Source organism: Bufo gargarizans, chromosome 8, assembly GCF_014858855.1.
Source record: "Bufo gargarizans isolate SCDJY-AF-19 chromosome 8, ASM1485885v1, whole genome shotgun sequence".
NCBI lineage: Eukaryota > Metazoa > Chordata > Amphibia > Anura > Bufonidae > Bufo > Bufo gargarizans.
This window is the reverse complement of record NC_058087.1, coordinates 76,315,033-76,340,279: the sequence shown is the minus strand read 5'-3', so window position 1 is coordinate 76,340,279 and position 25,247 is coordinate 76,315,033. Positions and strand designations below refer to the sequence as shown.

Here is a 25,247-nt window from a genome sequence, read left to right as displayed (position 1 = left end):
ACATGCTGATCTCTGTGGTCTGTTTCTTATGGATTTGTATATTGGTTTTTAACTTACATGCACATGTTATACGCTCCAGTTCCGGCCCCCACTCCACCGCCTACCTCATCTTCTGCTCGTGCAGCAGTGCGCCTCGGGCCCGCCTACTCCAGTCCTGACCTGACTACTCCTTCCTTGGCTTCCCCCCAGCAAAGGCCCGAGCCGCGGACAGCCCAAGCCCCGCCCACTACAGCCGCGGACCGCCCAAGCCCCGCCCACCTGGCTGCCTGGCTGTGTAAAAAAAAAAAAAAAAAAAGAATGCAGTCCGGGACGGGCCCCCAGTGGCGTAGGGCCCCATAGCCACTGCTATGGTTGCTATGGCAATCCCTACGCCACTGCTTTAGAACATATAACTGCACCGCTGAACGGCAAATATATTTTTCTTTTGCCACTATTACACGACAACAAGGTCTTTAGTACATATATACTAGCTGAAGGACCCAGCTTAGCTTGGGTATATCTATTTTATTTAATGTTTGTGTGTGTCGTTAAAAGATATCGACACTATCCACTATAACAGTGACATCTACAGCACCCCGCCCCCTTAACAGTGACCTCCACAGCCCCCCACCCCTTAACACTGACCCCCCCACAGTGCCCCATCCCCTAAAATTGGACCTCCACAGCAGCCCACCCCCTTAACTTTGACCTTTACAGCAGCCTTCCCCTTTAACAGTCAGTTTCACAGCACACCACCCCCTTGACAGTGACCTCCACAGGGGCTCGCCCCCTTAACAGTGGAATTTACAGCAATATGCCCCTTTAAACTGACCTCCATTGCGGACCATCCCCTTAACTGTGACTTCCACAGCAGCCTGCCCCTAGGGTGGCCAGAGGTCCAGTTTTAGACCCGACAGTCCGGCTTTCAGACTCCCTGTCCTCCGTCTGGCGCAGAGCCTGGACGGACACAAGGATGTCCTTTTGAACAGCTCACTCTCAGACAGCAGCACTGTGCTGTCTGAGTGTGAGCGGCAGGAAGAAAGTCACCATCCCTCCCACCCCTGCAGCTGACAGAAGTTGATTTTTAACTTCATTTTTTCAATCACTGTTGGCTGAGGAGTGGGATGGGGTGTGGCCTAACCGAATTAGGAACGTGGCTTAGCGGGACCTAGAAGTTGATTTGTAACTTCATTTTTTTCAATCCCTGTCAGCTGAAGAGTGGGAAAGGGTGTGGCCTAACCAGATAGGGCCGTGGCTTAGCAGGACCTAGAAGTTGATTTTTAACTTAATTTTTTTAATCCCTCTCAGCTAAGGAGTGGTAGGGGCGTGGCCTAACCAGATCATGGGCGTGGCTTAGCAGGACCTGGGGGGGGTTTTAAGTTCATCTTTTGAGGGTGGACACATTGGTGCAGGGGGGGGTCTCTGGGCTCCTTCCTGAAAAAGTGACGCCCCTTTGGGCACCTTACTGGCTCATTTGCATTTCAAATAAACTGGATTTTCAGAGGATAAAAACATCTATTGCTGGAACAAAGGCACATCTGGAAATAAGGTACTAAGTGCTATTAGGCCATGGATTTACTTCAATAGCGATTATCCTGGTGACAGTTTTCCTTTAAAGCTCATCTACAGCAGTGAAAATAAATGGCTGGGTTGTTATGGAAACCTGGTGTAAAACTGTGTGTATGTGGAGACTGGAGGACCTGCAAATATCTCAGGAACGGTACGTCCTAGAGAGCTGAGACCTAGTCTATAACCTTCCCGGACACCTGATGTACCTGTGTGCCAAATTTCGTGATTGTAAATGCGACGGTGCGGATTCCTTTAGCGGACATACACACACATACACTCAGCTATATATATTAGATAAAAGTATACATGGTTCAAATATTCAAATGTCAATGTTCTCTTTATCAGGTGCCCTTTTCCCAGGGCTGCCGATGGGTAACAACAAAAGGTCATACTGGTCCTTTATTGAGCTTTTTCTCCACGAGTGTATTTGTATCAGGTCAGGCTTTTGTATGATTTTGTTGTTGCAGTTTTCTTAGTTTAGTATTCAATACATTTGCTATCATTTGTTTCAGAACCAAAAGGCCCATTAGGTGTGTTCTGGAGCGCAATGAAGATATGTTAATGACTGCTGGTCGCCATCCTTTCAAAGGAATATACAAAGTGAGTTGCAGTGCACATAATATGGATTTCCCAGGCTACTATTCTATAGAGAATGTGGGCTTGTCTACTGATGGTTGAATTATTATTTTTTTTTTTTACAGGTTGGGTGTATGAATGACGGAAAAATTGTAGGTGCAGATGTAACTTTCTATGCCAATGCCGGATGCACCCCTGATGAATCTATTCTGGTAACTGCATCATACCTATTGTATAAATTGGTGATTCTATTCAGTTCCTATTATTAGAATTAAATATATTAAGGGGAATTTATCAAGCCCTGTGCTCCAGAATTCTGTCTTTAAAAAGTCACAATATACGGCTTTTCGCTTTTCTATTATTTGTGCAAAATTTTGCTGCATTTCATTTTTATGTCACTTATTCCAGTTTTGAATAGTGGGTGGGAAAGTGAGAGTGGTTAGCCTGTTTTAACCCCTTCCCGACATGCACTGCACTATGGGACGTGACCAAGTAAGTATAATCAGCTCCATGGGTCAGCTATTCTGGGAGGTCTTTACTAGCTTTGGATAACCCCTTTAACCTCAGCAGTTGTCGACCAGTGCTGCATACATTTTCACAGCCAAGTATTACTAAATTATATGAAATGCCTTGTGGGGTCAAAGCACTCACTACACCCCTAAATAAATTCCTTTAGGGGTGTAGTTTCCAAAACGGGGTCACTGTAGGGGATGCCTCTTGGTCTCTTCAAATATGACATGGCACCCAAAAACTAATCCAGCAAAATCTGACCTCCAAAAACCAGGGACATTCCTTTCCTGCAGTGTGCCTATATAGCAGTTTATGACCACATATGTGGTGTTTCTATAAACTGCTAAAATAAGGTAATAAATATTAAGGTTTGTTTTGCTGTTAACACTTGCTGTTTTACAGGGAACATTTTAATAAAATGGAAAATCTGCAAGATATAACATTTCCAAATGCTACCTCCATTTTCATGTAATGCTTGTGGAACACCTTAGGGGTTATGAAATTTAGAAAAATACGTTTTGAATAATTTGAGGGATGTAGTTTCAAAAATTGGGTCATTTTGGGTGGCCCCACAAAATGATTTCATAACTGAATTGGTCCTTAAAGTCTGTTTAGGAAATTTTCTTGAAAGTTTGAAACATTTTGTAATGCTGCAGAACCCCAAGAAACCAGGCAAAGATTTGAACAAACGGGAATTTATTGAAAACACAGCAGTAAATTCCAAACCAGAAATCATACAGAAATAACGTAGTCTAAATAATAACCTCTGTGGGAAAACGCCAAAGAAAAGCCAGACCAGGCTAAAGTTCATACAGAAGAGTCTGTGAAACCAGGTACCTAAGGATGAGACGGTGAAGTATCCAAAGTCCGATTCGAGGCCACACACGGTGCAACTGTAGAGCAGAAACGAGGTTTCTAGAGGCATTTACTAGATGAAGACACACAGAGTTCATGTGTTCAACTTAGTGACTCTGAGCCAGCATACTCCCAGGTTGTAGAGACAAGAGTGAGCACTGATCAGCCAGGGAGATCCCCTTTTAAACACCTGCTGGCCAATCACAGAGTTCTGCTTGTCAGAACCTCATAGGTCATGCGATGATCCTACTCATTAGCACCTAATCAACTTTGAATTTGTGCACAGATGCTTTACCTGCCATCGGCTGACGTAGTGCATAAGATGCATGCACACTCGGCTGCGCATTCCTTTGCGAATCACCCCTCAGGCGAGCACGCGGACTCCCAACCGACTCGGCACGGAATTGTGTCAGCATGGACGCCGGAACGGAACCTGCAGGAGACACCGGAGGCAGGACTGGCCGCAACGCATTGCCATCAGCCCGGCAAGTCTGCCTCTGAAATCCCCGCGGCCCTCCTCTTCCGCCGCCCATGCGGACACTCCACCGTATCTGCCCGCAAGGGAACCGGAACTGCAGACTCCCTTACACATTTCTTTTACAATTTTAAGCCTTCTAACATCCTAAAAAACAAAATGAGATTTACAAATTGATGCCAACATAAAGTAGCCATGTGATGAATATCAATTAATAACTACAGTATTTGTGAGGTATCACTATGTGTCTTAAAGGCAGAGAAATTCAAATTTTGAAAATAGCTAATTTTTCCAAATTTTCTGTAGATTTTGAATTCTTTTAATAAATGAAGGTAAAACATATCCTTCACCACTAACATGGAGTACTATGTTATTGAGTATATGTGACGGCTCACCCTATTATCAGGGATAATAAGGTGCTCCAACTAAAATTGATGCACCCAAATCAATAAAGTCAAGAGGTAATGTAAAAATGTAGAAGGGCACTCAACAATCAATCACACCGAAATGTATTGGGGTCTACATACATTATGTCATTTTGTTTTTATGCCATAATTATTGTATGTTTTTAGACATATGTTTAATAAATTGTATTATTTTAGACCCCAATACATTTCGGTGTGACTGATTGTTGAGTGCCCTTCTACATTTTTCTATTACCTCATGAAGTACTATGTGTCATGAGAAAACGATATCAGATTGGCTTCTATAAGTAAAAGCATTCAAAAAGTTACAGTACAGATTAAAAAAAAAAAATAGGCTGTATCAGATCAAGTGAAAAATGACTCAGGAAGAGGTTAAGCCAGAATTAACTGTTATTAAAAAGTTGCAAAAACTGTAATTACGTATCTTACTACAGGAAAGTGGCGCTCTAGGAAAAGGAGTTAAAGGGGTTGTCCAGGTTCGGAGTTGAACCCAGACATAACCCCATTTTCACCCCTCCGGCCCTCTGACAAAAGCATCAGAGAATTTCATTGCTCAACCTTGCCCTGCGCTGTGTTGCTGGTGACGTCACTGGCACTAAGAAATTATCAAACATTTTGAGACATTTGGGAAAATTTGGCACAAATTACAGCAATGCAGATTATTGCAAAACTAACTTGAATCATTCCCCTCATGATAAATCTCCTCCAGTGACTCGGATCTCCGTATTTAACCCCTGTGACGGGTGCTAACGCAAATTAAGCACTGCTCTTGTAACTGCTCGTGACAATAGACGTCTCTCTCTTACCAGCATTTCTACCTACCAAAAGTAATAAGGATAGAGGATTTCAGAAAGCAGTTGGTGATTCCTGAAAAACTTTCTAGACCCAGCACAATCTGCAATTGTGTAGAATAACCATGTATAACCCCCGTGTGCAACTACTAAACCTTAATTTTGGGGGGCAACCTGCAGCACTGTTCTCACCACAGGATATGATTAATTATTCTATTTAATATGTATTACATTTTATACTGCTTGCATACCCTGTCGGGTGGTAATAATTAAATTAAGAATTATTAATTATGGTCATAAAAATAATTAACCATAAAAAAAAATTTGGGATAAAATTTGTCATAAATTCTTAAAATCAGGACCTGGTGAATTGTAGACAACCTAATTGATACAATTCCCATCTGAGTCTGACTATTTCCTCAGATAAATAAGTTCTTTTTGACGTGAGATGACGTTAATGATAAAACATGTAGTTCTACATTACACAATAATACGCAGGTATTATAAAAATATGCAGATTTATTGGTTACAAGATTATAAACATATATAAGTAAATAAACACAATGAAACATGCAAATGAATGTATATAGCATTAATATAAAGCATTACAAGCTTAACAATACATGTGAGCGGAAATAACTTGTCACATTATAACCAAGCTATTATTAGGTTAGGATATCAAAGTAGAAACATAAGTTATATATATTACCTATGTTCAGAGAAAACCTCATGATATCAGGACGGGCATGTCTAATCCTAGACATCAATATGGAATGCTAAATACATTCCACCCCCCTCTAACCAAATACACATCACATGACTTCAGGCATGGGCAAATCCATCCAAGGATATAAATTAGAAGAGATAACTGTATCCTTCCGCCCCATCCTGGACTATTTTCACACATATGACTTTGGTAAGACTATTAAGACAAATAACAGGGATCTAGGATCATTGCTAGATCATATCTTAAATGGGAAGGATTTGAAATAAGTCTTTCCTGTGGGAATACATCATTTAGCTTGGCGAAGAATGTTCTATATATATATATATATATATATATATATATAAGCAATTATTTAATGCTTTGCTAAATTATGAGTCATGATTCTTCTGCAGGTAGAATGAAGTCTCACAATATCCTAATACTACATCTCAATATGGAGATGATTAATTAATTTAATTATTTATTCGCCAATCTAGATGGTATAATTTCGCCCACACTATCAAATTAGTCTTAATAGAATGAAATATCATTTTCTGTGTCTCTTACCAAGTCCTAGTAGAAATCTCACTTCTGCTCCTAGGAAAGCTGGGTGGTCCATCATAGCGCATCTCACCATGGCTTTCATCTTGATAGACCCCTCTAAAGAGCTTAACTTCTCTTTCCTCTCTTTCTTGTGTGTGTGTTTTTCCTCCCTGTGTATGGTTTATGATCACAAACTTATCAGTTAAACACACCTTCCTAGTTTGGAAGTTTCCAATCATAATCGGATGGGCGTGATAATTGATAAAAAAGGTGACATCGTAACCTTACCCAGAATGCACTTTTGCTACTGTTGTAATGTCACCTACTGATACCTAGGTGGCACTGCTGTGTAAGCTATTTACATCATAGTATAAAGTATAAAGGGTTAACTTCTGGAAGTCTGAATAAAATGTATTCTATACATTTTGACCTTAAAAGCTTTAATTCAAAGCTATAGGGATTAATTCTGACACTTGTAGCAATTAGAGACAGACCTCTAGGCGTCTCTCTGAATGTTTCTCACACTGTTTATTTGTGGATCATCAATAACTTCAATGGCTTTGCTTTCTCAGAGATATCAGTACCTCCTCTTGTCACACCAAAAGATGTGATACATGGTTACAAAACACACATCTTCACAGACACTCTTTTAGAGACAAAGATTCTCCTAATGAGAAATATATATAATATACTGGATACATGTTGTCTTCATCACATATAACAGTATAATATATATTATATGTCCTGCTGATTGTCTTATGTCTTATTATATATTTTGCTTCATTAATAAATGCCTAATTGTATAGGTAATTATCACCAGCTGCATAGAGCTTATCTTTATATCTTGTCATAAATTTAAAAGTAGACAAGGAGTATTCTTCTCAGACTGGTACATTCATGAAAAGAATAACACTGAAGAGTAGAAACCTTTTGTGTGACCTTACTTAAGACATACAAAATTGTAACTATAGTCGAGCATGGCTATGAACATTCATCTTGACTAGAATGAATTGGATATCAATGCATTTACCTATGAAAAGGCACAACAACCCCAAACTGTATGAATTATAAACATATATCCAAATGTGAAATTAAATTTCCTTTTTGAATGTTTGATGCAGGGAGAATTATGATAATATAGAACAAAGCTCTCTATTGATGAAGAGACAAATGCAATAGTAATTTAATAACACGCTGTATAATGTCAAAGAAACCTGCATCTCCATTTTTTCTTATAGTTGTGAGGTAAACTAATATATTGGTTAAATATATTATATATTGCTTCCTTTACTCCATTTTCAGGTGATAATAATAGCGATGCTTAAGATGGACAATGCATATGACTTCTCCAACCTTAACTGCCGGGCAAAGGCTTGCAAGACAAACCTGCCTTCTAATACTGCTTACCGAGGATTTGGTTTTCCTCAGACCGGTTTGAGCTCAGAGACCATGTTGGATGCTGTGGCTAGAAAATTAGGATTGCCTCCTGACCAGGTAAAGTTCTTAGCTGTCATTTACTAACAACTCATTTAGATATTTAAAGAGGACCTGTTACCTTTCCTGACATATCCGTTTTAGTAACTATTTGCACTACTTATGTAATAACAATCCTGGCACATCTATTCTTATGATTGTAAATTGTGTCATTCCTTCATTATTCTTAAAGTTATGAATGGCTAGAAGTTTGCAATGAAGGTCCAGATGGGTGTTACCAGTAGGGGGGGGGGGGGGTCCCTGCACAGTCTGACACTGGCAGCACTGATTGGCTAATATCAGACTGTACAGGGACACACACCCATCTGGTTAGGGTGCATTCACATCACCGTTTAGCTTTCCGTTCTACTGATCCATCAGAAGAAGAGAGAGAGAGAAAAAAAAATGGATCCTGTAAAGAAAACGGACCCTGTTGCATCAGTTAGGTTACTTTCACACCAGCATTTTTACTGGACCCGTCATGAATCAGCAAAACAAATGGATCCGATTGTATTATCTTTAACATAGCAATAATGAATCCGTCATGAACACCATTGAAAGTCAATGGGGGACAGATCAGTTTTCTATTGTGTCAGAGAAAACGGATCCGTCCTCATTGACTTACATTGTGAGTCATGACGGATCCATCTTGTTCCGCACCACATCACAGACAGAAAAACGTTATTCTGTCCGCCATGGGGACGCAACCTAACATAATGGTAAGCATTCTGATGCATTCCATTCCATTCAGTTCAATTTTGCCCCCATTGACAATGAATGGGGACAAAACGGAAGCGTTTTACCCCCGCTATTGAGTTCCTATGACAGATCTCATTAGTGGAATGGGAAAGCGCAGATGTGAAAGTAGCCTTATGCATAGGATTGCATGGAATCCGTTTTTTTTTTACAGGATCCAGTGAAAAAAACAGATCCTGTTGCATCAGTTGTCATCCATTTGAGCCATTTCCACCTGAGATCTGTTTTTTTTAGACAGAAACAAAAGTACTGCATGCAGGACTTTTTTCCAGTCTAAAAAAACGGATCTCAGACAGAAATGGCTCAAACGGATGACAACTGATGCAACAGGTTCTGTTTTTTTCTCTCTCTTCTTCTGACGGATCAGAAGAACGGAAAGCTAAATGGTGATGTGAACTCAGCCTAACACCCATCTGGACCTCAAAGGGAAAAGAGAGACAGCACCCGTATTTGCAATGGTGAAAAAAAGCTGTTGTCTTTAATCCATGATGTGGCAACCCAAGTATATTGGATTGCGACATCATGGATGAAAGACCACAGCTTTTTTTCACCATTGCAAATACGGGTGCTGTCTCTCTTTTCCTTTTGACGTCCATGCGGAGCTATTGTGGACTTTGTGCACCCACCCTCCTGGGGCTGCTGTATTACTCTATCCTTGTACCCATCTGGACCTGCTACTAATTCATTCAGAACTTCTAGCAGGAATAATAAAGGAATGGTCATGACTAGAGATTCAGCTCCTTCATCGAATTTCGCAAAAAAATTCAATTTGTGACAAATTTCTTCATCACAAAGTGCATTCCTTTGTATGTAGTGGGCGCAAAGATGGAACAGCAATCACACTGCCCCCCTGTCATTGATCCCTTCAGACGCCACTTTCATCGCTGATCGTGCCATCTGAGGCTACAATTTAGGCCTTTCAGCAGTTAATCAGGGTAAAACATTTTTTTTTATCACTTTATCCATTTGCTCGCATAGAGGCCATTGTGGCCATCTTTATTGAAGACACCATGCAAAATCTCGCTAGCCGGGCGCTGTGACAACGCACGGGCATGTTCATGTCATATCACCCCGCGTAAGATTTTGCTTGGTTTCTGGAATCAAGCTGGCAGCAACAGCCTCTTTGTGTGAAAATGGATGAGGTGGATGTTTTTTTTTTTAACTGCCATTTCAGAAAAATAGATTTGTTACCAAGAAGAGCAAGGAAATCCAGCTTTGCGGCAAATCTAATTTTTCTTGAAATTCAGATGGAAGTCCATTTCGTTAACTTTAACGTTAGTTATGTATTATATAGCAATTGTATGTTTTGGCTGTAAGTACCAGTAAGGATTTGGTTGGCAGGAACAGGGCTAACCACCCTGTACTTCCTATTTTGATAAGAGTGGTCTGGTCATGCTTCCAGAGCAGACAGAGGAAAGGTAGCCCACTGCTGATCTCCTGCTCCTGTTACAGATTTTCCAAAGAACTACCTAAACCTGCTACAAGAAAATACTTGAGAAACCAGACAGCAGGGTAAACAGTTGCTGCTATTGAATTTACCCAAATTTATATTTTGCACTCTGTAGAAAGAGAATGTTCTATGTTTACTTCTGACCTGATTCTTCAAACTTTATTTCCACTGCACCGATCCCCAGGGAACAATGGCCTGAGATAGTAAACTGAAACAAAACTTAATCAGGGCCACCACCACTTCCATTATCCGCCCTGGCTCCTGAGGGGCTCATTGTAGTTATAGGTCCTAATCGAATTGCTTCTGGATTATTATCTGCTATCTAAATATAATAAAGATCTCAAGTGATATGCTATACATAAGATAGCTGTCAGCCTACAACTATCTCCACCCAACTCATTTTTGTGGTTTCCACACTTTTTGGCGCAGAAAACAGATGTGATATTTTTGAAATGTCATTCATGTTGAATTTTAATATTTAATAGGTTTTGAGGTTTTCACACACCATTTGCTGTATGTCGCACCAAGATTCCACTACATTGATGAAAACCTGCATCTCATGAAATTGTAGATTTCATACAAGCAGGTCTAGGAATATTTTGTAGAAATCTCTCTTTATTGCTGCCTCATGAAGCCAATCCCTTAAAATAAGCTCCTTTTTTAACCTCTGGAGATCAGCCGTTATCACAGAGGCAAGCCTTATTTAGGCATGTAGGGGAAAGTCTATACTTGTTTGGTCAGAAATGGTTCTTTCAAAATAAAAATAAATAAGTCTCCATTGGGTTTCACCAGTGATCATCAAAGACATTGCACATTAATCCATAAAGGGCTTCAGAGATTCCAAGTTACTGTAGTAACCATTTCAATTCATGATGTTCTCAGGTTCGGGAGAAGAACATGTATAAAGGCATTGGACGGACATATTACAAGCAGGAGTTTAACGCCACCAATCTGACACGCTGCTGGAATGAATGTTTGGAGATGTCATCTTATACCAAGAGAAGAACCGAGATCCAAAAATTCAACAAAGAAAACTACTGGAAGAAGAAAGGCATAGCTATTATACCCATAAAGTTTGCTGTTGGCTATATTGAAAAAATGTATCACCAGGTCAGTGTATGAAGAGAGAAGCAGATTAATGTTATGTGGAATGTACTATAATGAGGACTGTAGATTCTGTACTACCATATAGTGTTTAATGGGCAAGTCTACGAACATCATCAACACTGGAGAAGTTAGTGCTATGAAGTTCTCCATCGCTATGTAGAATCCAGTTTTACACTGGATACTCATGAAACACAGAGTGATGTGTGCACTGAAATTTCAACATAAAATATACAGGTCCTTCTCAAAAAATTAGCATATTGTGATAAAGTTCATTATTTTCTGTAATGTACTGATAAACATTACACTTTCATATATTTTAGATTCATTACACACCAACTGAAGTAGTTCAAGCCTTTTATTGTTTTAATATTGATGATTTTGGCATACAGCTCATGAAAACCCCAAATTCCTATCTCAAAAAATTAGCATATCATGAAAAGGTTCTCTAAACGAGCTATTAACCTAATCATCTGAATCAACTAATTAACTCTAAACACCTGCAAAAGATTCCTGAGGCTTTTAAAAACTCCCAGCCTGGTTCATTACTCAAAACCGCAATCATGGGTAAGACTGTCGACCTGACTGCTGTCCAGAAGGCCATCATTGACCCCCTCAAGCAAGAGGGTAAGACACAGAAAGAAATTTCTGAACAAATAGGCTGTTCCCAGAGTGCTGTATCAAGGCACCTCAGTGGGAAGTCTGTGGGAAGGAAAAAGTGTGGCAGAAAACGCTGCACAACGAGAAGAGGTGACCGGACCCTGAGGAAGATTGTGGAGAAGGACCAATTCCAGACCTTGGGGGACCTGCGGAAGCAGTGGACTGAGTCTGGAGTAGAAACATCCAGAGCCACCGTGTACAGGCGTGTGCAGGAAATGGGCTACAGGTGCCGCATTCCCCAGGTCAAGCCACTTTTGAACCAGAAACAGTGGCAGAAGCGCCTGACCTGGGCTACAGAGAAGCAGCATGTCATGGAACCATGAACCAGACGTACAACAAGAGATAAGTGGAAATAAGAAGGCTTTATTGAAAATCAAGCTGTAAGGCAAAAGTCCAAACGGATGGCTAAACCGAAGCAGGGTCTTGCGAAGCCAGAGGTCAGGAACCAGAAGGGTAGTCAGACGAAGCCTGGATCGGGAACCAGCAGGGTAGTCAGATGAAGCCTGGATCAGGAACCAGCAGGGTAGTCAGACGAAGCCAGGATCAGGAACCAGAAGCAGCAGCAGTCTTAGAAGCATGTGAACACAGGAGGACCAAGCAAGGAACTGAAGCCACAGATCTCCTATATATATGAGCTAGGCATCCAGCTCCTCCCAGTGGGAAGGAGAAGCCGCAGGGTGGGAGGCTACAAGAAACCCAGAAACCAAGATGGCCGCCAGCACATGTCAAACGAAGGAGAACAGCAAGAAGGTAAGACCATGACAGTACCTCCCCCTCAAGGGCCCCTCCTCCGCGGAGTAAAGAACGGTTTCTGAGGGAAGCGTGCGTGGAAGGCTCGGAGCAAGGCAGGAGCATGGACATCTGCGGAGGGAACCCAGGAACGCTCCTCTGGACCATAACCACGCCAATGAACCAAAAACTGCACCCGACCGCGGACCAGGCGTGAGTCCAGGATATTGCTCACCTCATACTCCTCACGATTGCCCACTTGGACCGGACGAGGCCGAGGAACCGAGGAAGTGAAACGATTACACACCAGTGGCTTCAACAGGCAGACATGAAACACGTTGGAGATCCGCATGCCAGGAGGAAGCGCAAGGGCATAGGCTACCGGGTTTACCCTGCGAAGCACTCGGAAGGGACCAACAAAGCGAGGCGCCAGCTTGGGAGTGGGCACTCGAAGGTTGAGGTTGCGGGTGGACAACCATACGCGGTCACCGACCTGGTAGGAAGGAGCGGGCGCTCGTCTGCGATCAGCCTGGAGTCTCTGGTGCTGCGCAGAGACCTCAAGGGACCTCTGGATCTGTACCCAAGAAGCACGTAGGACGGAAAGGTGATCCTCCACAGCCGGAATATCCTGGGGAGAGAATACCTCCGGTAACACGGCAGGTTGGAACCCATAATTGGCCATGAAGGGAGACGTCCCAGAGGAAGAGTTCACCGCCGTGTTCCTGGCAAACTCAGCCCAAGGCAGGAGGTCAACCCAATTGTCTTGGTGATCGGAGACATAGCAACGAAGGAATTGCTCCAAGGCCTGATTGGATCGTTCTGCGGCCCCATTGGACTGAGGGTGGTAGGCCGAGGAGAAAGAGAGATGAATCCCCAACTGGGAGCAAAAGGCGCGCCAGAACCTGGACACAAACTGACTCCCCCGATCCGACACAATCTCCTTGGGCAAACCGTGCAACCGGAAGACCTCCCTGGCAAAAATCGTGGCCAACTCTTGTGCAGAGGGTAACTTCTTGAGAGGAACACAGTGGCACATTTTGGAAAACCGATCCACAATCATAAGAATGACCGTATGGCCTCGGGATGCAGGGAGGTCCACAATGAAATCCATCCCCAGGTGTGACAATGGACGCTCCCCGGTGGCTATGGGTTGCAAAAGGCCCAACGGAAGGTGCCGAGGGGACTTACTCTGGGCACAAACAGAGCATGCCGCTACATATGCGGCGATGTCGGAACGTAGAGAAGGCCACCAGAACAGACGTGAAACAGCCCAGGACAGCTGATTCTTTCCAGGATGCCCCGCGGCCTTGGAGTTATGGTAGGTTCGCAACAACCGAGTGCGCAACTCCTCAGGCACAAAACATCTGCCGTTGGGTCTCCCAGAGGGAGCACCAGATTGAGCCACCAAAATCTGCTCACCCAGGGGAGAGGTCAGGCTGGTGCGAATGGCGGCCAGGATCTGATTCGGAGGTATGACCGAAGTCGGAATCGACTCCTCCCCGGACAGCTCGGAGTACTGCCGTGATAAGGCATCCGCTCTGATGTTCTTGGAACCGGGTAGGTAGGAGACCACGTAATTAAAACGTGACAAGAACAGAGCCCATCTGGCCTGACGTGGTGTCAATCTCTTGGCCTCAGAGAGGTAGGTCAGATTCTTGTGGTCCGTCAGGATGAGAACCGGAACCACCGAGCCCTCGAGCAAGTGCCTCCATTCTTTAAGGGCCTGCACGATGGCCAATAACTCCCTGTCACCAATCTGATAGTTGCACTCCGCGGAAGACAGTTTCCGGGAGTAAAACCCACAAGGAAGCAGAGGACCCTCTGGTGTTCTACGCTGAGACAGAAGGGCGCCTACTCCCGTCTCAGACGCGTCCACCTCGAGGACAAAAGGCAACCCAGGGTTGGGATGCGACAGAATCGGAGCCGACACAAAGGCGGACTTTAGAGCCTCAAAAGCTCGGATGGCCTCGAGCGGCCAGACCTGGGGATTACTGCCCTTCCTGGTCAGATCCGTGAGAGGCTTGGCTAGCATGGAAAAGTCCCTGATGAACTTCCGATAATAATTGGCGAAGCCCAAAAAGCGCTGCAGGGCACGAAGACCACTGGGCTGGGGCCACTGTAAGACAGCCGAAACCTTCTCAGGATCCATGGAGAACCCCTCAGCGGAAATGATGTAACCTAAGAAGGTTACCTGGGATCGGTGAAATTCGCATTTCTCAAGCTTACCGAACAGCTTGTTCTCTCGTAACCGTTGCAACACTCGTCTGACATCCAGAATGTGGGCCTCCATGGATGCAGAATATACCAAGATGTCATCCAAATAGACCACCACACACTGCTGCAACAGGTCACGGAAAACATCGTTGATGAATTCCTGGAAGACTGCGGGCGCATTGCACAACCCAAAGGGCATAACCAAGGATTCATAATGACCGGTCCTGGTGTTAAACGCGGTCTTCCACTCATCGCCCGCCTTGATCCTTACCAGGTTATATGCCGCCCTCAGGTCGAGTTTGGTAAAGACCGTGGCCCCTTTGAGGCGATCGAACAGTTCGGAAATCAAGGGTATCGGGTAAGCGTTCTTGATCGTGATGCGATTGAGACCCCTGTAATCGATGCAAGGCCTCAACTCACCGCCCTTCTTTTTCACAAATAAAAATCCAGCCCCTGCCGGGGACGAGGATTTGCGAATGTGTCCGCATGAAAGCGCCTCCCTCACGTACTCCTCCATGGCCTCATTCTCCGCTACCGACAGTGGATAGACTTTGCCACGAGGAGGAACGGCACCAGGTTGTAACTCTATGGCACAATCGTATGGGCGGTGCGGAGGTAGGGCAACCGCACGCACCTTATGAAATACATCCCGGTACTCCTCGTATTCAGGAGGCAACAGAGAGTCCGAGGAAGTACACAGCAACTTGACAGGCCCATGGATGCAACTAGCCCCACACTGCGGTGACCACGAGAGGATCTCGGCCGATCTCCAATCGAAAGTCGGATTATGCTTCTGGAGCCAGGGGTACCCCAAGACCACCGAGTAGTGTGGAGATGAAATAACCTGGAGACAGACCGACTCTCTGTGAACGCCACCAATGGCCATCCCCACTGGAAGGGTCTCCTGAGTCACGTGTGGCGGCAGAAGGGGTCTGCCGTCTATCGCCTCAAGAGCCAGTGGGGAACCTCGAGGCTGCAGAGGAATGGAATTGGCGGCAGCGAACACACTATCAATGAACAAACCACCAGCACCAGAGTCCACCAACGCCTGGGTCGTCACCGAGCCCCCGACCCAGGAGAGGACAACAGTAATCAGTGGTTTGTCAAAACGGGAAACCGGGGACGAGGAGACTCCACCCAAGATCTGCCCCCGACAGGATCTCAGGTGCGAGCGTTTCCCGGACGGTTCGGGCATGCCAACCGAAAATGCCCACCGAGACCACAGTACATGCATCGGCCCTCGCGTCTCCAGAGTACCCTCTCCCCCTCGGACAGGCGAGCAAACCCCAGCTGCATGGGTTCACCCCCAGACAAGTCATCCCCAGGAGGCGTGGGAGGAGAGGGAGGCACGGGTGGGACAGCAAACGTAGGCGCCAATCTGTTAGAAGACCTCCGCAGGCTCTCCTTAAAGGAAGGTCTCTCCCTGAGTCTGGTGTCAATCAAAATCAGGAAAGAAATAAGGGACTCGAGCTCCACTGGTAGGTCCTTAGCTGCAACCTCATCCTTCAAGGCATCCGAGAGACCATGAGAGAAAGCAGCGACCAGAGCCTCATTATTCCAGCCCACCTCTGCTGCCAGGGTACGAAACTCAATGGCGTATTCAGCTACGGATCGTGAACCCTGTCTGATGGACATAAGGAGCTTCGCAGCAGAGGCAGCACGTGCCGGCACATCGAATACCTTCCGAAGAGAAGCAACAAAACCGGAAAACTCGGCAACCACCGGATTGTTGTTCTCCCATAAAGGGCTGGCCCAGGCCAAGGCCTTGTCCGAGAGCAGCGAGATCAAGAAGCCCACCTTTGATCTCTCAGTAGGAAAGGCATGTGGCAGCAACTCGAAATAAATGCCCACCTGGTTAAGGAAACCTTGGCACTTAGTTGGCTCTCCTGTGGAAGGGGGGCAGAACCGGTCATACCCCGAAACACCGCAGGCGCAGCAACAGGTGTCGGGGTAGACTCTGGCGCAACAACCGGAGCGGCAGTAGGAGCGGGCCCAGGAGCGACAACCGACCCATCGGCAACGGAAGCTAAATGAGCCGTGCGTTCAAGCAGGGTTTGCAACGCCACAGCGAACTGACCCAACAGGTGATCCTGCTGATCAAGTCTGGCAACCAGCGTAGGTAGCGAGGATGGCCCTGTACCGTCAGAATTCATGGCTTGGTCCTAATGTCATGGAACCATGAACCAGACGTACAACAAGAGATAAGTGGAAATAAGAAGGCTTTATTGAAAATCAAGCTGTAAGGCAAAAGTCCAAACGGATGGCTAAACCGAAGCAGGGTCTTGCGAAGCCAGAGGTCAGGAACCAGAAGGGTAGTCAGACAAAGCCTGGATCGGGAACCAGCAGGGTAGTCAGATGAAGCCTGGATCAGGAACCAGCAGGGTAGTCAGACGAAGCCAGGATCAGGAACCAGAAGCAGCAGCAGTCTTAGAAGCATGTGAACACAGGAGGACCAAGCAAGGAACTGAAGCCACAGATCTCCTATATATATGAGCTAGGCATCCAGCTCCTCCCAGTGGGAAGGAGAAGCCGCAGGGTGGGAGGCTACAAGAAACCCAGAAACCAAGATGGCCGCCAGCACATGTCAAACGAAGGAGAACAGCAAGAAGGTAAGACCATGACACAGCACTGGACTGTTGCATGTCATTCGGAAATTAAGGTGCCAGAGTCTGGAGGAAGACTGGGGAGAGGGAAATGTCAAAATGCCTGAAGTCCAGTGTCAAGTACCCACAGTCAGTGATGGTCTGGGGTGCCATGTCAGCTGCTGGTGTTGGTCCACTGTGTTTTATCAAGGGCAGGGTCAATGCAGCTAGCTATCAGGAGATTTTGGAGCACTTCATGCTTCCATCTGCTGAAAAGCTTTATGGAGATGAAGATTTCATTTTTCAGCACGACCTGGCACCTGCTCACAGTGCCAAAACCACTGGTAAATGGTTTACTGACCATGGTATTACTGTGCTCAATTGGCCTGCCAACTCTCCTGACCTGAACCCCATAGAGAATCTGTGGGATATTGGGAAGAGAAAGTTCAGAGACGCAAGACCCAACACTCTGGATGAGCTTAAGGCCGCTATCGAAGCATCCTGGGCCTCCATAACACCTCAGCAGTGCCACAGGCTGATTGCCTCCATGCCACGCCGCATTGAAGCAGTCATTTCTGCAAAAGGATTCCCGACCAAGTATTGAGTGCATAACTGAACATAATTATTTGAAGGTTGACTTTTTTTGTATTAAAAACACTTTTCTTTTATTGGTCGGATGAAATATGCTAATTTTTTTTGATAGGAAATTTTGGTTTTCATGAGCTGTATCCCAAAATCATCAATATTAAAACAATAAAAGGCTTGAACTACTTCAGTTGGTGTGTAATGAATCTAAAATATATGAAAGTCTAATGTTTATCAGTACATTACAGAAAATAATGAACTTTATCACAATATGCTAATTTTTTTAGAAGGACCTGTATTGCAAATAAATGAAAGGCTGATTTCACCCTGTATTTGGGGAATCCGCTCTCCCTGCAGACAAGGGTGTAATGCCCTAGAATGGGGTGTCTTACCATGTCTAAGCTTAATATGCCCTTACAAAGCAGGCTTGCAATAGTGTCCCAATCAGATCTGGCATTAAATGCTCATTCACATTAATTGGCATGCAGCAAAATGCTCATTTGTCATCATTTGTCAGCAGCACATTGCCTTATGTAATCAGGGATGCACTGTCGACAAGTAATGAAACTGTATGTGGATGAATGATCTTAGTAATGATTGCATGTCCCCATACATGATTGCATGTAAATGTAGCTGAACAAGCTGGGAATGATCAGAAACTAATGGGTCATTCATGATCACTGCCCTTTGTATTGGCCCATGTTAAAACAGCCTTTATGCAATTTTACACATATAGATATGTATCTTGCCCGAATGCAGATTTAAAGGGGTTGTCCAATGAAAAATATTCTACAGTTTTCAAACCAGCATCTGGATCTGAATACTTTAGTAATTGCAAGTAATTAAAAATTTTGGATAGCCACTGAGTTTTTCAATAATATGTATCTATATAGCGCCACCTGCTGTTAATTTTATTTTTATTTCTTTGACCTCACTGAGGTGGCCGCACTTGCTCAGTTTCATCCTTCAATTGCCTCTTGAGTTGTGATAGGGAGATCATGGACACGCACCCTGAGCTTCAGCAGAATTGACACTCCCCTTGAGATCCCAGCTTGATGTAAATCAAGCAGACCAATGAATGTTGAGATCTTTGGATCCATTTGAGGTACAGGGCTGGTCCTAGCTTTGTTAGAAAGAGACTATTATGTACTATATGATGTCTGATTTTCATTTTTTTTACATTACTCATGGGATAACCCCTTTAACTCAAACTCACTTCATCATTAGATCTCTTACAAAGTTGGCCTGCAATAATGACACATAGCAGAGGTAGCTTTCAGAAGTACCCCCATAACAGTGTCAGCAAAACAAAGCAAACTATCAACAGGGCCATCTTTATAGAAAGTCTAGCAGTTCCTTCATATCAAGAACGGGGGAGGGATTCTGTGACAGAAGGAGAACCTTTCGCATTAATTTTATTCTTTTCTTTTCTATGTAAAATTCCTTATTCACAATACACGTATCACAACCTCTGATTACTGTCCTCAGGCTTCAGCTTTGGTTCACATCTACAGAGATGGAAAAGTCCTAATCAGTCACAGTGGGGTGGAATTAGGACAAGGCCTCCACACAAAGATTATACAGGTATAGTTAATTTTCCAAGTCGCTGTACATAATGTTATGTTTACTGTTAACTTTTATCATGCTTAGTATATAAATAATATAAATATATAATTTACAAATGCTAAATGCAGCAAACGACCTCATAAAATAAGAATTTGGTACATGGTTATGCCTGGTGTAAGGGATCGCTCTCTCACAGGGGGTCGCAATCACAGATTTCTCCTCTGACAACGAGGTTCAAGTCCAAATGGTGCTTTATTCTGGCACTTCAGCACCATCAGACACATAAACATAAACCAAAATAAACACTTGCCCGTCTGCGCTCTAGCTAATACACAGGTCTTCTCCCTGACTCACCTCAAAAAACCGCAGTTTACAAACAGGGTCTCCTCTCTGTAGGGTCACTTCTTCTCCCCAGTCATACACAGAGGGTTGCCTTATCCCTCCTTGATTATAGCCCAGCTGACCTCACCTGAGATCTCCTCAGCTAAAGGTAATATCTGTACTGGACTAGGGGTGTGGACTGGAAGACTCCCACTGCCAACCTGTCTCCCAGTCCTTGCTGAAGCAGCACTATTTCTGGATTTCAGTTATCTCACCCAGCTAAACTGAACCACCAGGTGAAAAGCACACCTCCACCATACCTCTACTGTGCACTTTATCACACCTGTGGAGGTGGACACTTGCAAGAAAACAGGATGCTAGTGACAGGGCATCCGTATTAGGCCTCGTGCACACGACCCTATAGCTTTTTCAGTATTTTGCGGTCTGCAAAAAACGGATCCACAAAAAATACAGATGACGTCTGTGTGCATTTCGTTTTTTGCGGAATGGAACAGCAAGCCCCTGATAGAACAGTACTATCTTTGTCTGTTATGCGGACAATAATAGGACATGTTCTATCTTTGAACGGAACAGAAAAATGGAAATACGGAAACGGAAGACATATATGGAGTACCTTCCGTTTTTTTTGCGGATCCTTAGAAATGAATGGTTCCGTATACAGTCCGTATACGGAATGCAAAAAACAGAACGTAAACGGGGGGAAAAAACGTTTGTGTGCAAGAGGCCTCACCCTGCAGTTTTCCATCGCGATGCTGCCTGAAGAATTAAAAATTCGGAAAGGAGAGAAACCACCCAGACCTGTGCTGTATGGAAAAGTTGCATTTTTTTAACGACATGACCCACCTGGCCACCTTCCTATCCGTCTCTTTGTTCCTCCACATCCAGTCCAGCAGAGCCCGATTTGTCACCACTGTAAACTTTTTACCCCCCAACCAGTATTTTATGGATTCCACCACCTACTTAAAGGGGTATTCCCATCTTAGACAATGGGGGTATATCGCTAGGTGCGGGTCCCAGCGAGAACGGAGCTGGGAGCACTGTGGCTGGAGGACCCCAGATTTCCCTGGGTCCGTCCACCACGAAGCGCTAATCCCGCCTCTCCCATAGAAGTGAATGGGAGCGCGCCGCGCACGCGTGGCCCGTGCTTCCATTCATTTGTATGGGGAAGACGGCAATAGCTGAGCCAGCGGTCGGCTATTTTCGGTGGCCCCATAGAAATGAATGGAGAGCGGCTGCGCATGCGCAGTGCGCTCTCCTTCACTTTCGGGGCTCCATTCTCGATATAGGTGTGGGTCCTGCACCTATAAGACAATGGGGGCATATCCTAGCGATATGCCCCCATTGTCTGAGATGAGAAAACCCCTTTAATGGCTAAACATTCTTGTTTCATGACACTGTACCTTTTTTCTACAGGAGTCAGCCTTCTACTCAGGTATCTTACTGGCTGCTCCTTACCATTCACTATCTGATACGACACTGCTCTCAGTCCCTTATCAGACACATCTGCCTGGACCCAAAATTCTTTCCTATAATCTGGGGTCCCGAGCGCTAGCTTACCAATACCACCTGGTTTATTCTCTGTATTAATATGTGTCTTATAATGTTACATAGTAACATAGTACATAAGGCCGAAAAAGACATTTGTCCATCCAGTTCGGCCTGTTATCCTGCAAGTTGATGCAGAGTAAGGCAAAAAAAAAAACTGTGAGGTAGAAGCCAATTTTCCACACTTTAGGGGAATTAAAAATTCCTTCCCGACTCCAATCAGGCAATCAGAATAACTCCCTGGATCAACGACCCCTCTCTAGTAGCTATAGCCTGTAATATTATTACGCTCCAGAAATACATCCAGGCCCCTCTTGAATTCCTTTATTGTACTCACCATCACCACCTCCTCAGACAGAGAGTTCCATAGTTTCACTGCTCTTACCGTAAAGAATCCTCTTCTATGTTTGTGTACAAACCTTCTTTCCTCCAGACGCAGAGGATGTCCCCTCGTCACAGTCACAGTCCTGGGGATAAATAGATGATGGGATGGATCTCTGTACTGACCCCTGATATATTTATACATATTAATTAGATCTCCCCTCAGTCGTCTTTTTTCTAAAGTGTATAACCCTAATTTTGATAATCTTTCAGGGTACTGTAGTTGCCCCATTCCAGTTATTACTTTAGTTGCCCTCCTCTGGACCTTCTCCAGCTCTGCTATGTCTGCCTTGTTCACAGGAGCCCAGAACTGTACACAGTACTCCATGTGTGGTCTGACTAGCGATTTGTAAAGTGGTAGGACTATGTTTTTATCACGGGCATCTATGCCCCTTCTGATGCAACCCATTATCTTATTGGCCTTGGCAGCAGCTGCCCGACACTGGTTTTTGCAGCTTAGTTTGCTGTTTATTAAAATTCCTAGATCCTTTTCCATGTTAGTGTTACCAAGTGTTTTACCATTTAGTATGTACGGGTGACTTGCATTATTCCTTCCCATGTGCATAACTTTAAATTTGTCAGTGTTAAACCTGATCTGCCACTTATCTGCCCAAGCCTCCAATCTATCGAGATCCCTCTGTAGTAGTATACTGTCCTCATCAGTGTAAATTAGTGTGATCTGCGAAAATTGATACTTTACTATGCAAGCCTTCTACAAGATCATTAATAAATATATTGAAGAGAATAGGGACCAATACTGACCCCTAGTGACAGTGACCCAATCTGAGTGTGTACCGTTAATAACCACCCTCTGTTTTCTATCACTGAGCCAGTTACTTACCCACATACAGACGTTTTCTCCCAGTCCGAGCATTCTCATTTTATATACTAACCTTTTATGTGGTACAGTGTCAAATGATTTGGAGAAGTCCAGATATACGACATCCATTGATTCGCCGCTGTCAAGTCTAGAACTTACCTCCTCATAGAAACTGATTAAATTAGTTTGGCATGACCGATCCCTCACAAAGCCATGCTGATATGGCGTTATTTGCTTATTTCCGTTGAGATGCTCCAAGATAGCATCTCTCAGAAAACCTTCAAACAGTTTACCCACAACAGATGTTAAACTTACCGGCCTATAGTTTCCAGGCTCTGTTTTTGGACCCTTTTTGAATATTGGCACCACATTTGCCTTGCGCCAATCCTGTGGGACATTTCCTGTCAGTATAGAGTCTGCAAATATCAGAAATAAGGGTCTGGCTATGACATTACTTAATTCCCTTAGGATACGGGGGTGTATGCCATCCAGTCCTGGCGATTTGTCTATTTTAATCTCGCTGATGTACTTCTTCCTGGGTCAGACAGGACACTTTTAATGGGGAATTTATTTTTACATTCTGCATTTCATCTGACCGTTTATTTTCCTCAGTGAATACATTGGAGAAAAAAATATTTAACAGCTTGTCTTTCTCCTCGTCGCTCTCTGCGACTCCCCCCTCATTACTCTTTAATGTTGATTGAGCATGCTCGGCCGAACAACAATCTCAATGCTCGGCACATGGCGAATACCGCATGTGCTCGAGCGCAATGCTCAAGTCTTCTCCCCTCACCGCAGCCAATAAACATGCAGGCGAGTACTACCCTTCACTGTAATGCCGTAGCCATATGTTGGGTAACGTGTGCACATCCAAAAAATATCAGTGACATCCAGTGTTCTTTTTCTGTAGGCGGTGTCCGCTGTGGACAGTGACATTACCTGGGGTACATATCCTGTGAAACGTTTCCACATCCCAAATACCTGTGAGATTCCCTGTAATTTAATATTAGCCGCTGCTGACATCAGCAACATTATCTGCGGTATTTCTCCTGTGTGACGTTTCCACATCCCAAATACCATTTTTTATTTTTTTTGCGCATACACTTACAAATCCTACGCTCCTGTATGTGTGACATACTTTCAAGCATATATAACATTTATTATGAAGAAGGCAAGCAGTAAGGAACAGGGAAGTGGCCATGATGCTGATGGTGCACGCAAAGGCCGTGGCCCTGGGCGCGTTGAAACTGTGCCTGCTGCCAGAGCACAAGAAAAACAATCATCCATGATACCTAGCTTATGTGCCATACAAAAATGAGCAGGAGCGTGAACACTAGCAACCTCACCACCACCAGCATGATCCTCCACATGGCATCAAAGCACCATAGTAGGTAGGCTGAAAGCGTGGGTCCATAATCTGTGTCTGCGGGTCACACCACTGCCTCTTCTTCCCCTGTGTTATGTGCTGGCCATTCCCCTGTAGAAGGCGCAGGCCTGGATGCCTCCCACCCTGCACCTGGACCTACGCAAGCACCATCAGCGACAACATCCACTTCCGTGTCCCAGCACAGCGTGCAAATGTCCTTACCCCAGGCATTTGAACTCAAGCGCAAATACCCAGCCACCCACCCACAGGCCATAGTACTAAATCCGCAACTTTCCAAATTACTGGCCCTGGAAATGCTGCCATTTAGGCTTGTGGACACTGAGGCCTTCCTCAGCCTGATGTCGGCGGCCGTCCCTCATTACACAGTCCGGCGGTTTCTCAAAACCTACCCCAATTTGCCTGAGCTACTGATGAAGGTGCGCCGCGTGTGTGCCCATTCCCGCAAGTCATTGACAGCTTCCAACGGTGCAGCAGTGCTTACAATTGCCAGCTCACTGACTGTTGTGCGACGTGAGCACGCACTGGATCTCCACATTCCACATATTGGCCAGGCTTTGTGAGCAGCAGAGGGCAGTAGTAGAAACTTTGAGAAATCAACACAGATGGTGAGCGGCGAGAACGCTATTATAAGTGTCACCATCCCACTTCTGTGTCTACTCAAACGCTTGCTCCTCACAATTAAGGCCGACGCTTTGCATGTGGAAGAGGTGGAAATGAGGAAGACATTACAGGTTGATAGCCAGACCACACTCAGTTCGTCTTCTCAGCGCAAATTGGATGATGATGATGAGGAGCAGGAGACGTTGCCTCCACTACAGAGGGTAGTACCCATGGAAGTTTAATTCCATCTGTTCAGCGTGAGGATGAGGAGACTGAGAGTCATCCTCCTGATGACAACAGTGAAGTCTTGCCTGTTGGGACTCTGGCACACATGGCTGACTTTATGTTAGGCTGCCTTTCCTATGACCCATGCGTTTTACACATTTTGGACAAAACCAATAACTGGTTGTTCACCCTTTCTCGACCCCCGCTACAAAGAGATCTTCTCATCTCTCATTCCTGTGGTGGAGAGGACGAGCAAAATGGTGCAATACCAGAATGTCCTTGTGGAAAAATTGCTCCAAAAATTTCCATCTGACAACGCTGGCAGCAGAGCAGGGGTCGAGTGGAGGGGGAACGCATGGGAACGGCGTTCCTGCACTTTTTTCATGGCAGGAACGCCAT

General features: G+C 44.7%; 1 protein-coding gene across 1 annotated transcript in view; it reads left to right on the top strand.

The window, feature by feature from the left end:
• The window catches only part of LOC122944374 (aldehyde oxidase 1-like), a 183,561-nt gene that overhangs the window by 108,630 nt on the left and 49,684 nt on the right, over positions 1-25,247 (top strand). The window contains exons 24-28 of the mRNA XM_044302568.1: positions 2,061-2,148; positions 2,250-2,336; positions 7,732-7,923; positions 10,991-11,218; positions 19,471-19,566. Coding sequence (XP_044158503.1) covers positions 2,061-2,148; positions 2,250-2,336; positions 7,732-7,923; positions 10,991-11,218; positions 19,471-19,566 — 691 coding nt within the window. The remainder of the gene's footprint in view (positions 1-2,060; positions 2,149-2,249; positions 2,337-7,731; positions 7,924-10,990; positions 11,219-19,470; positions 19,567-25,247) is intronic.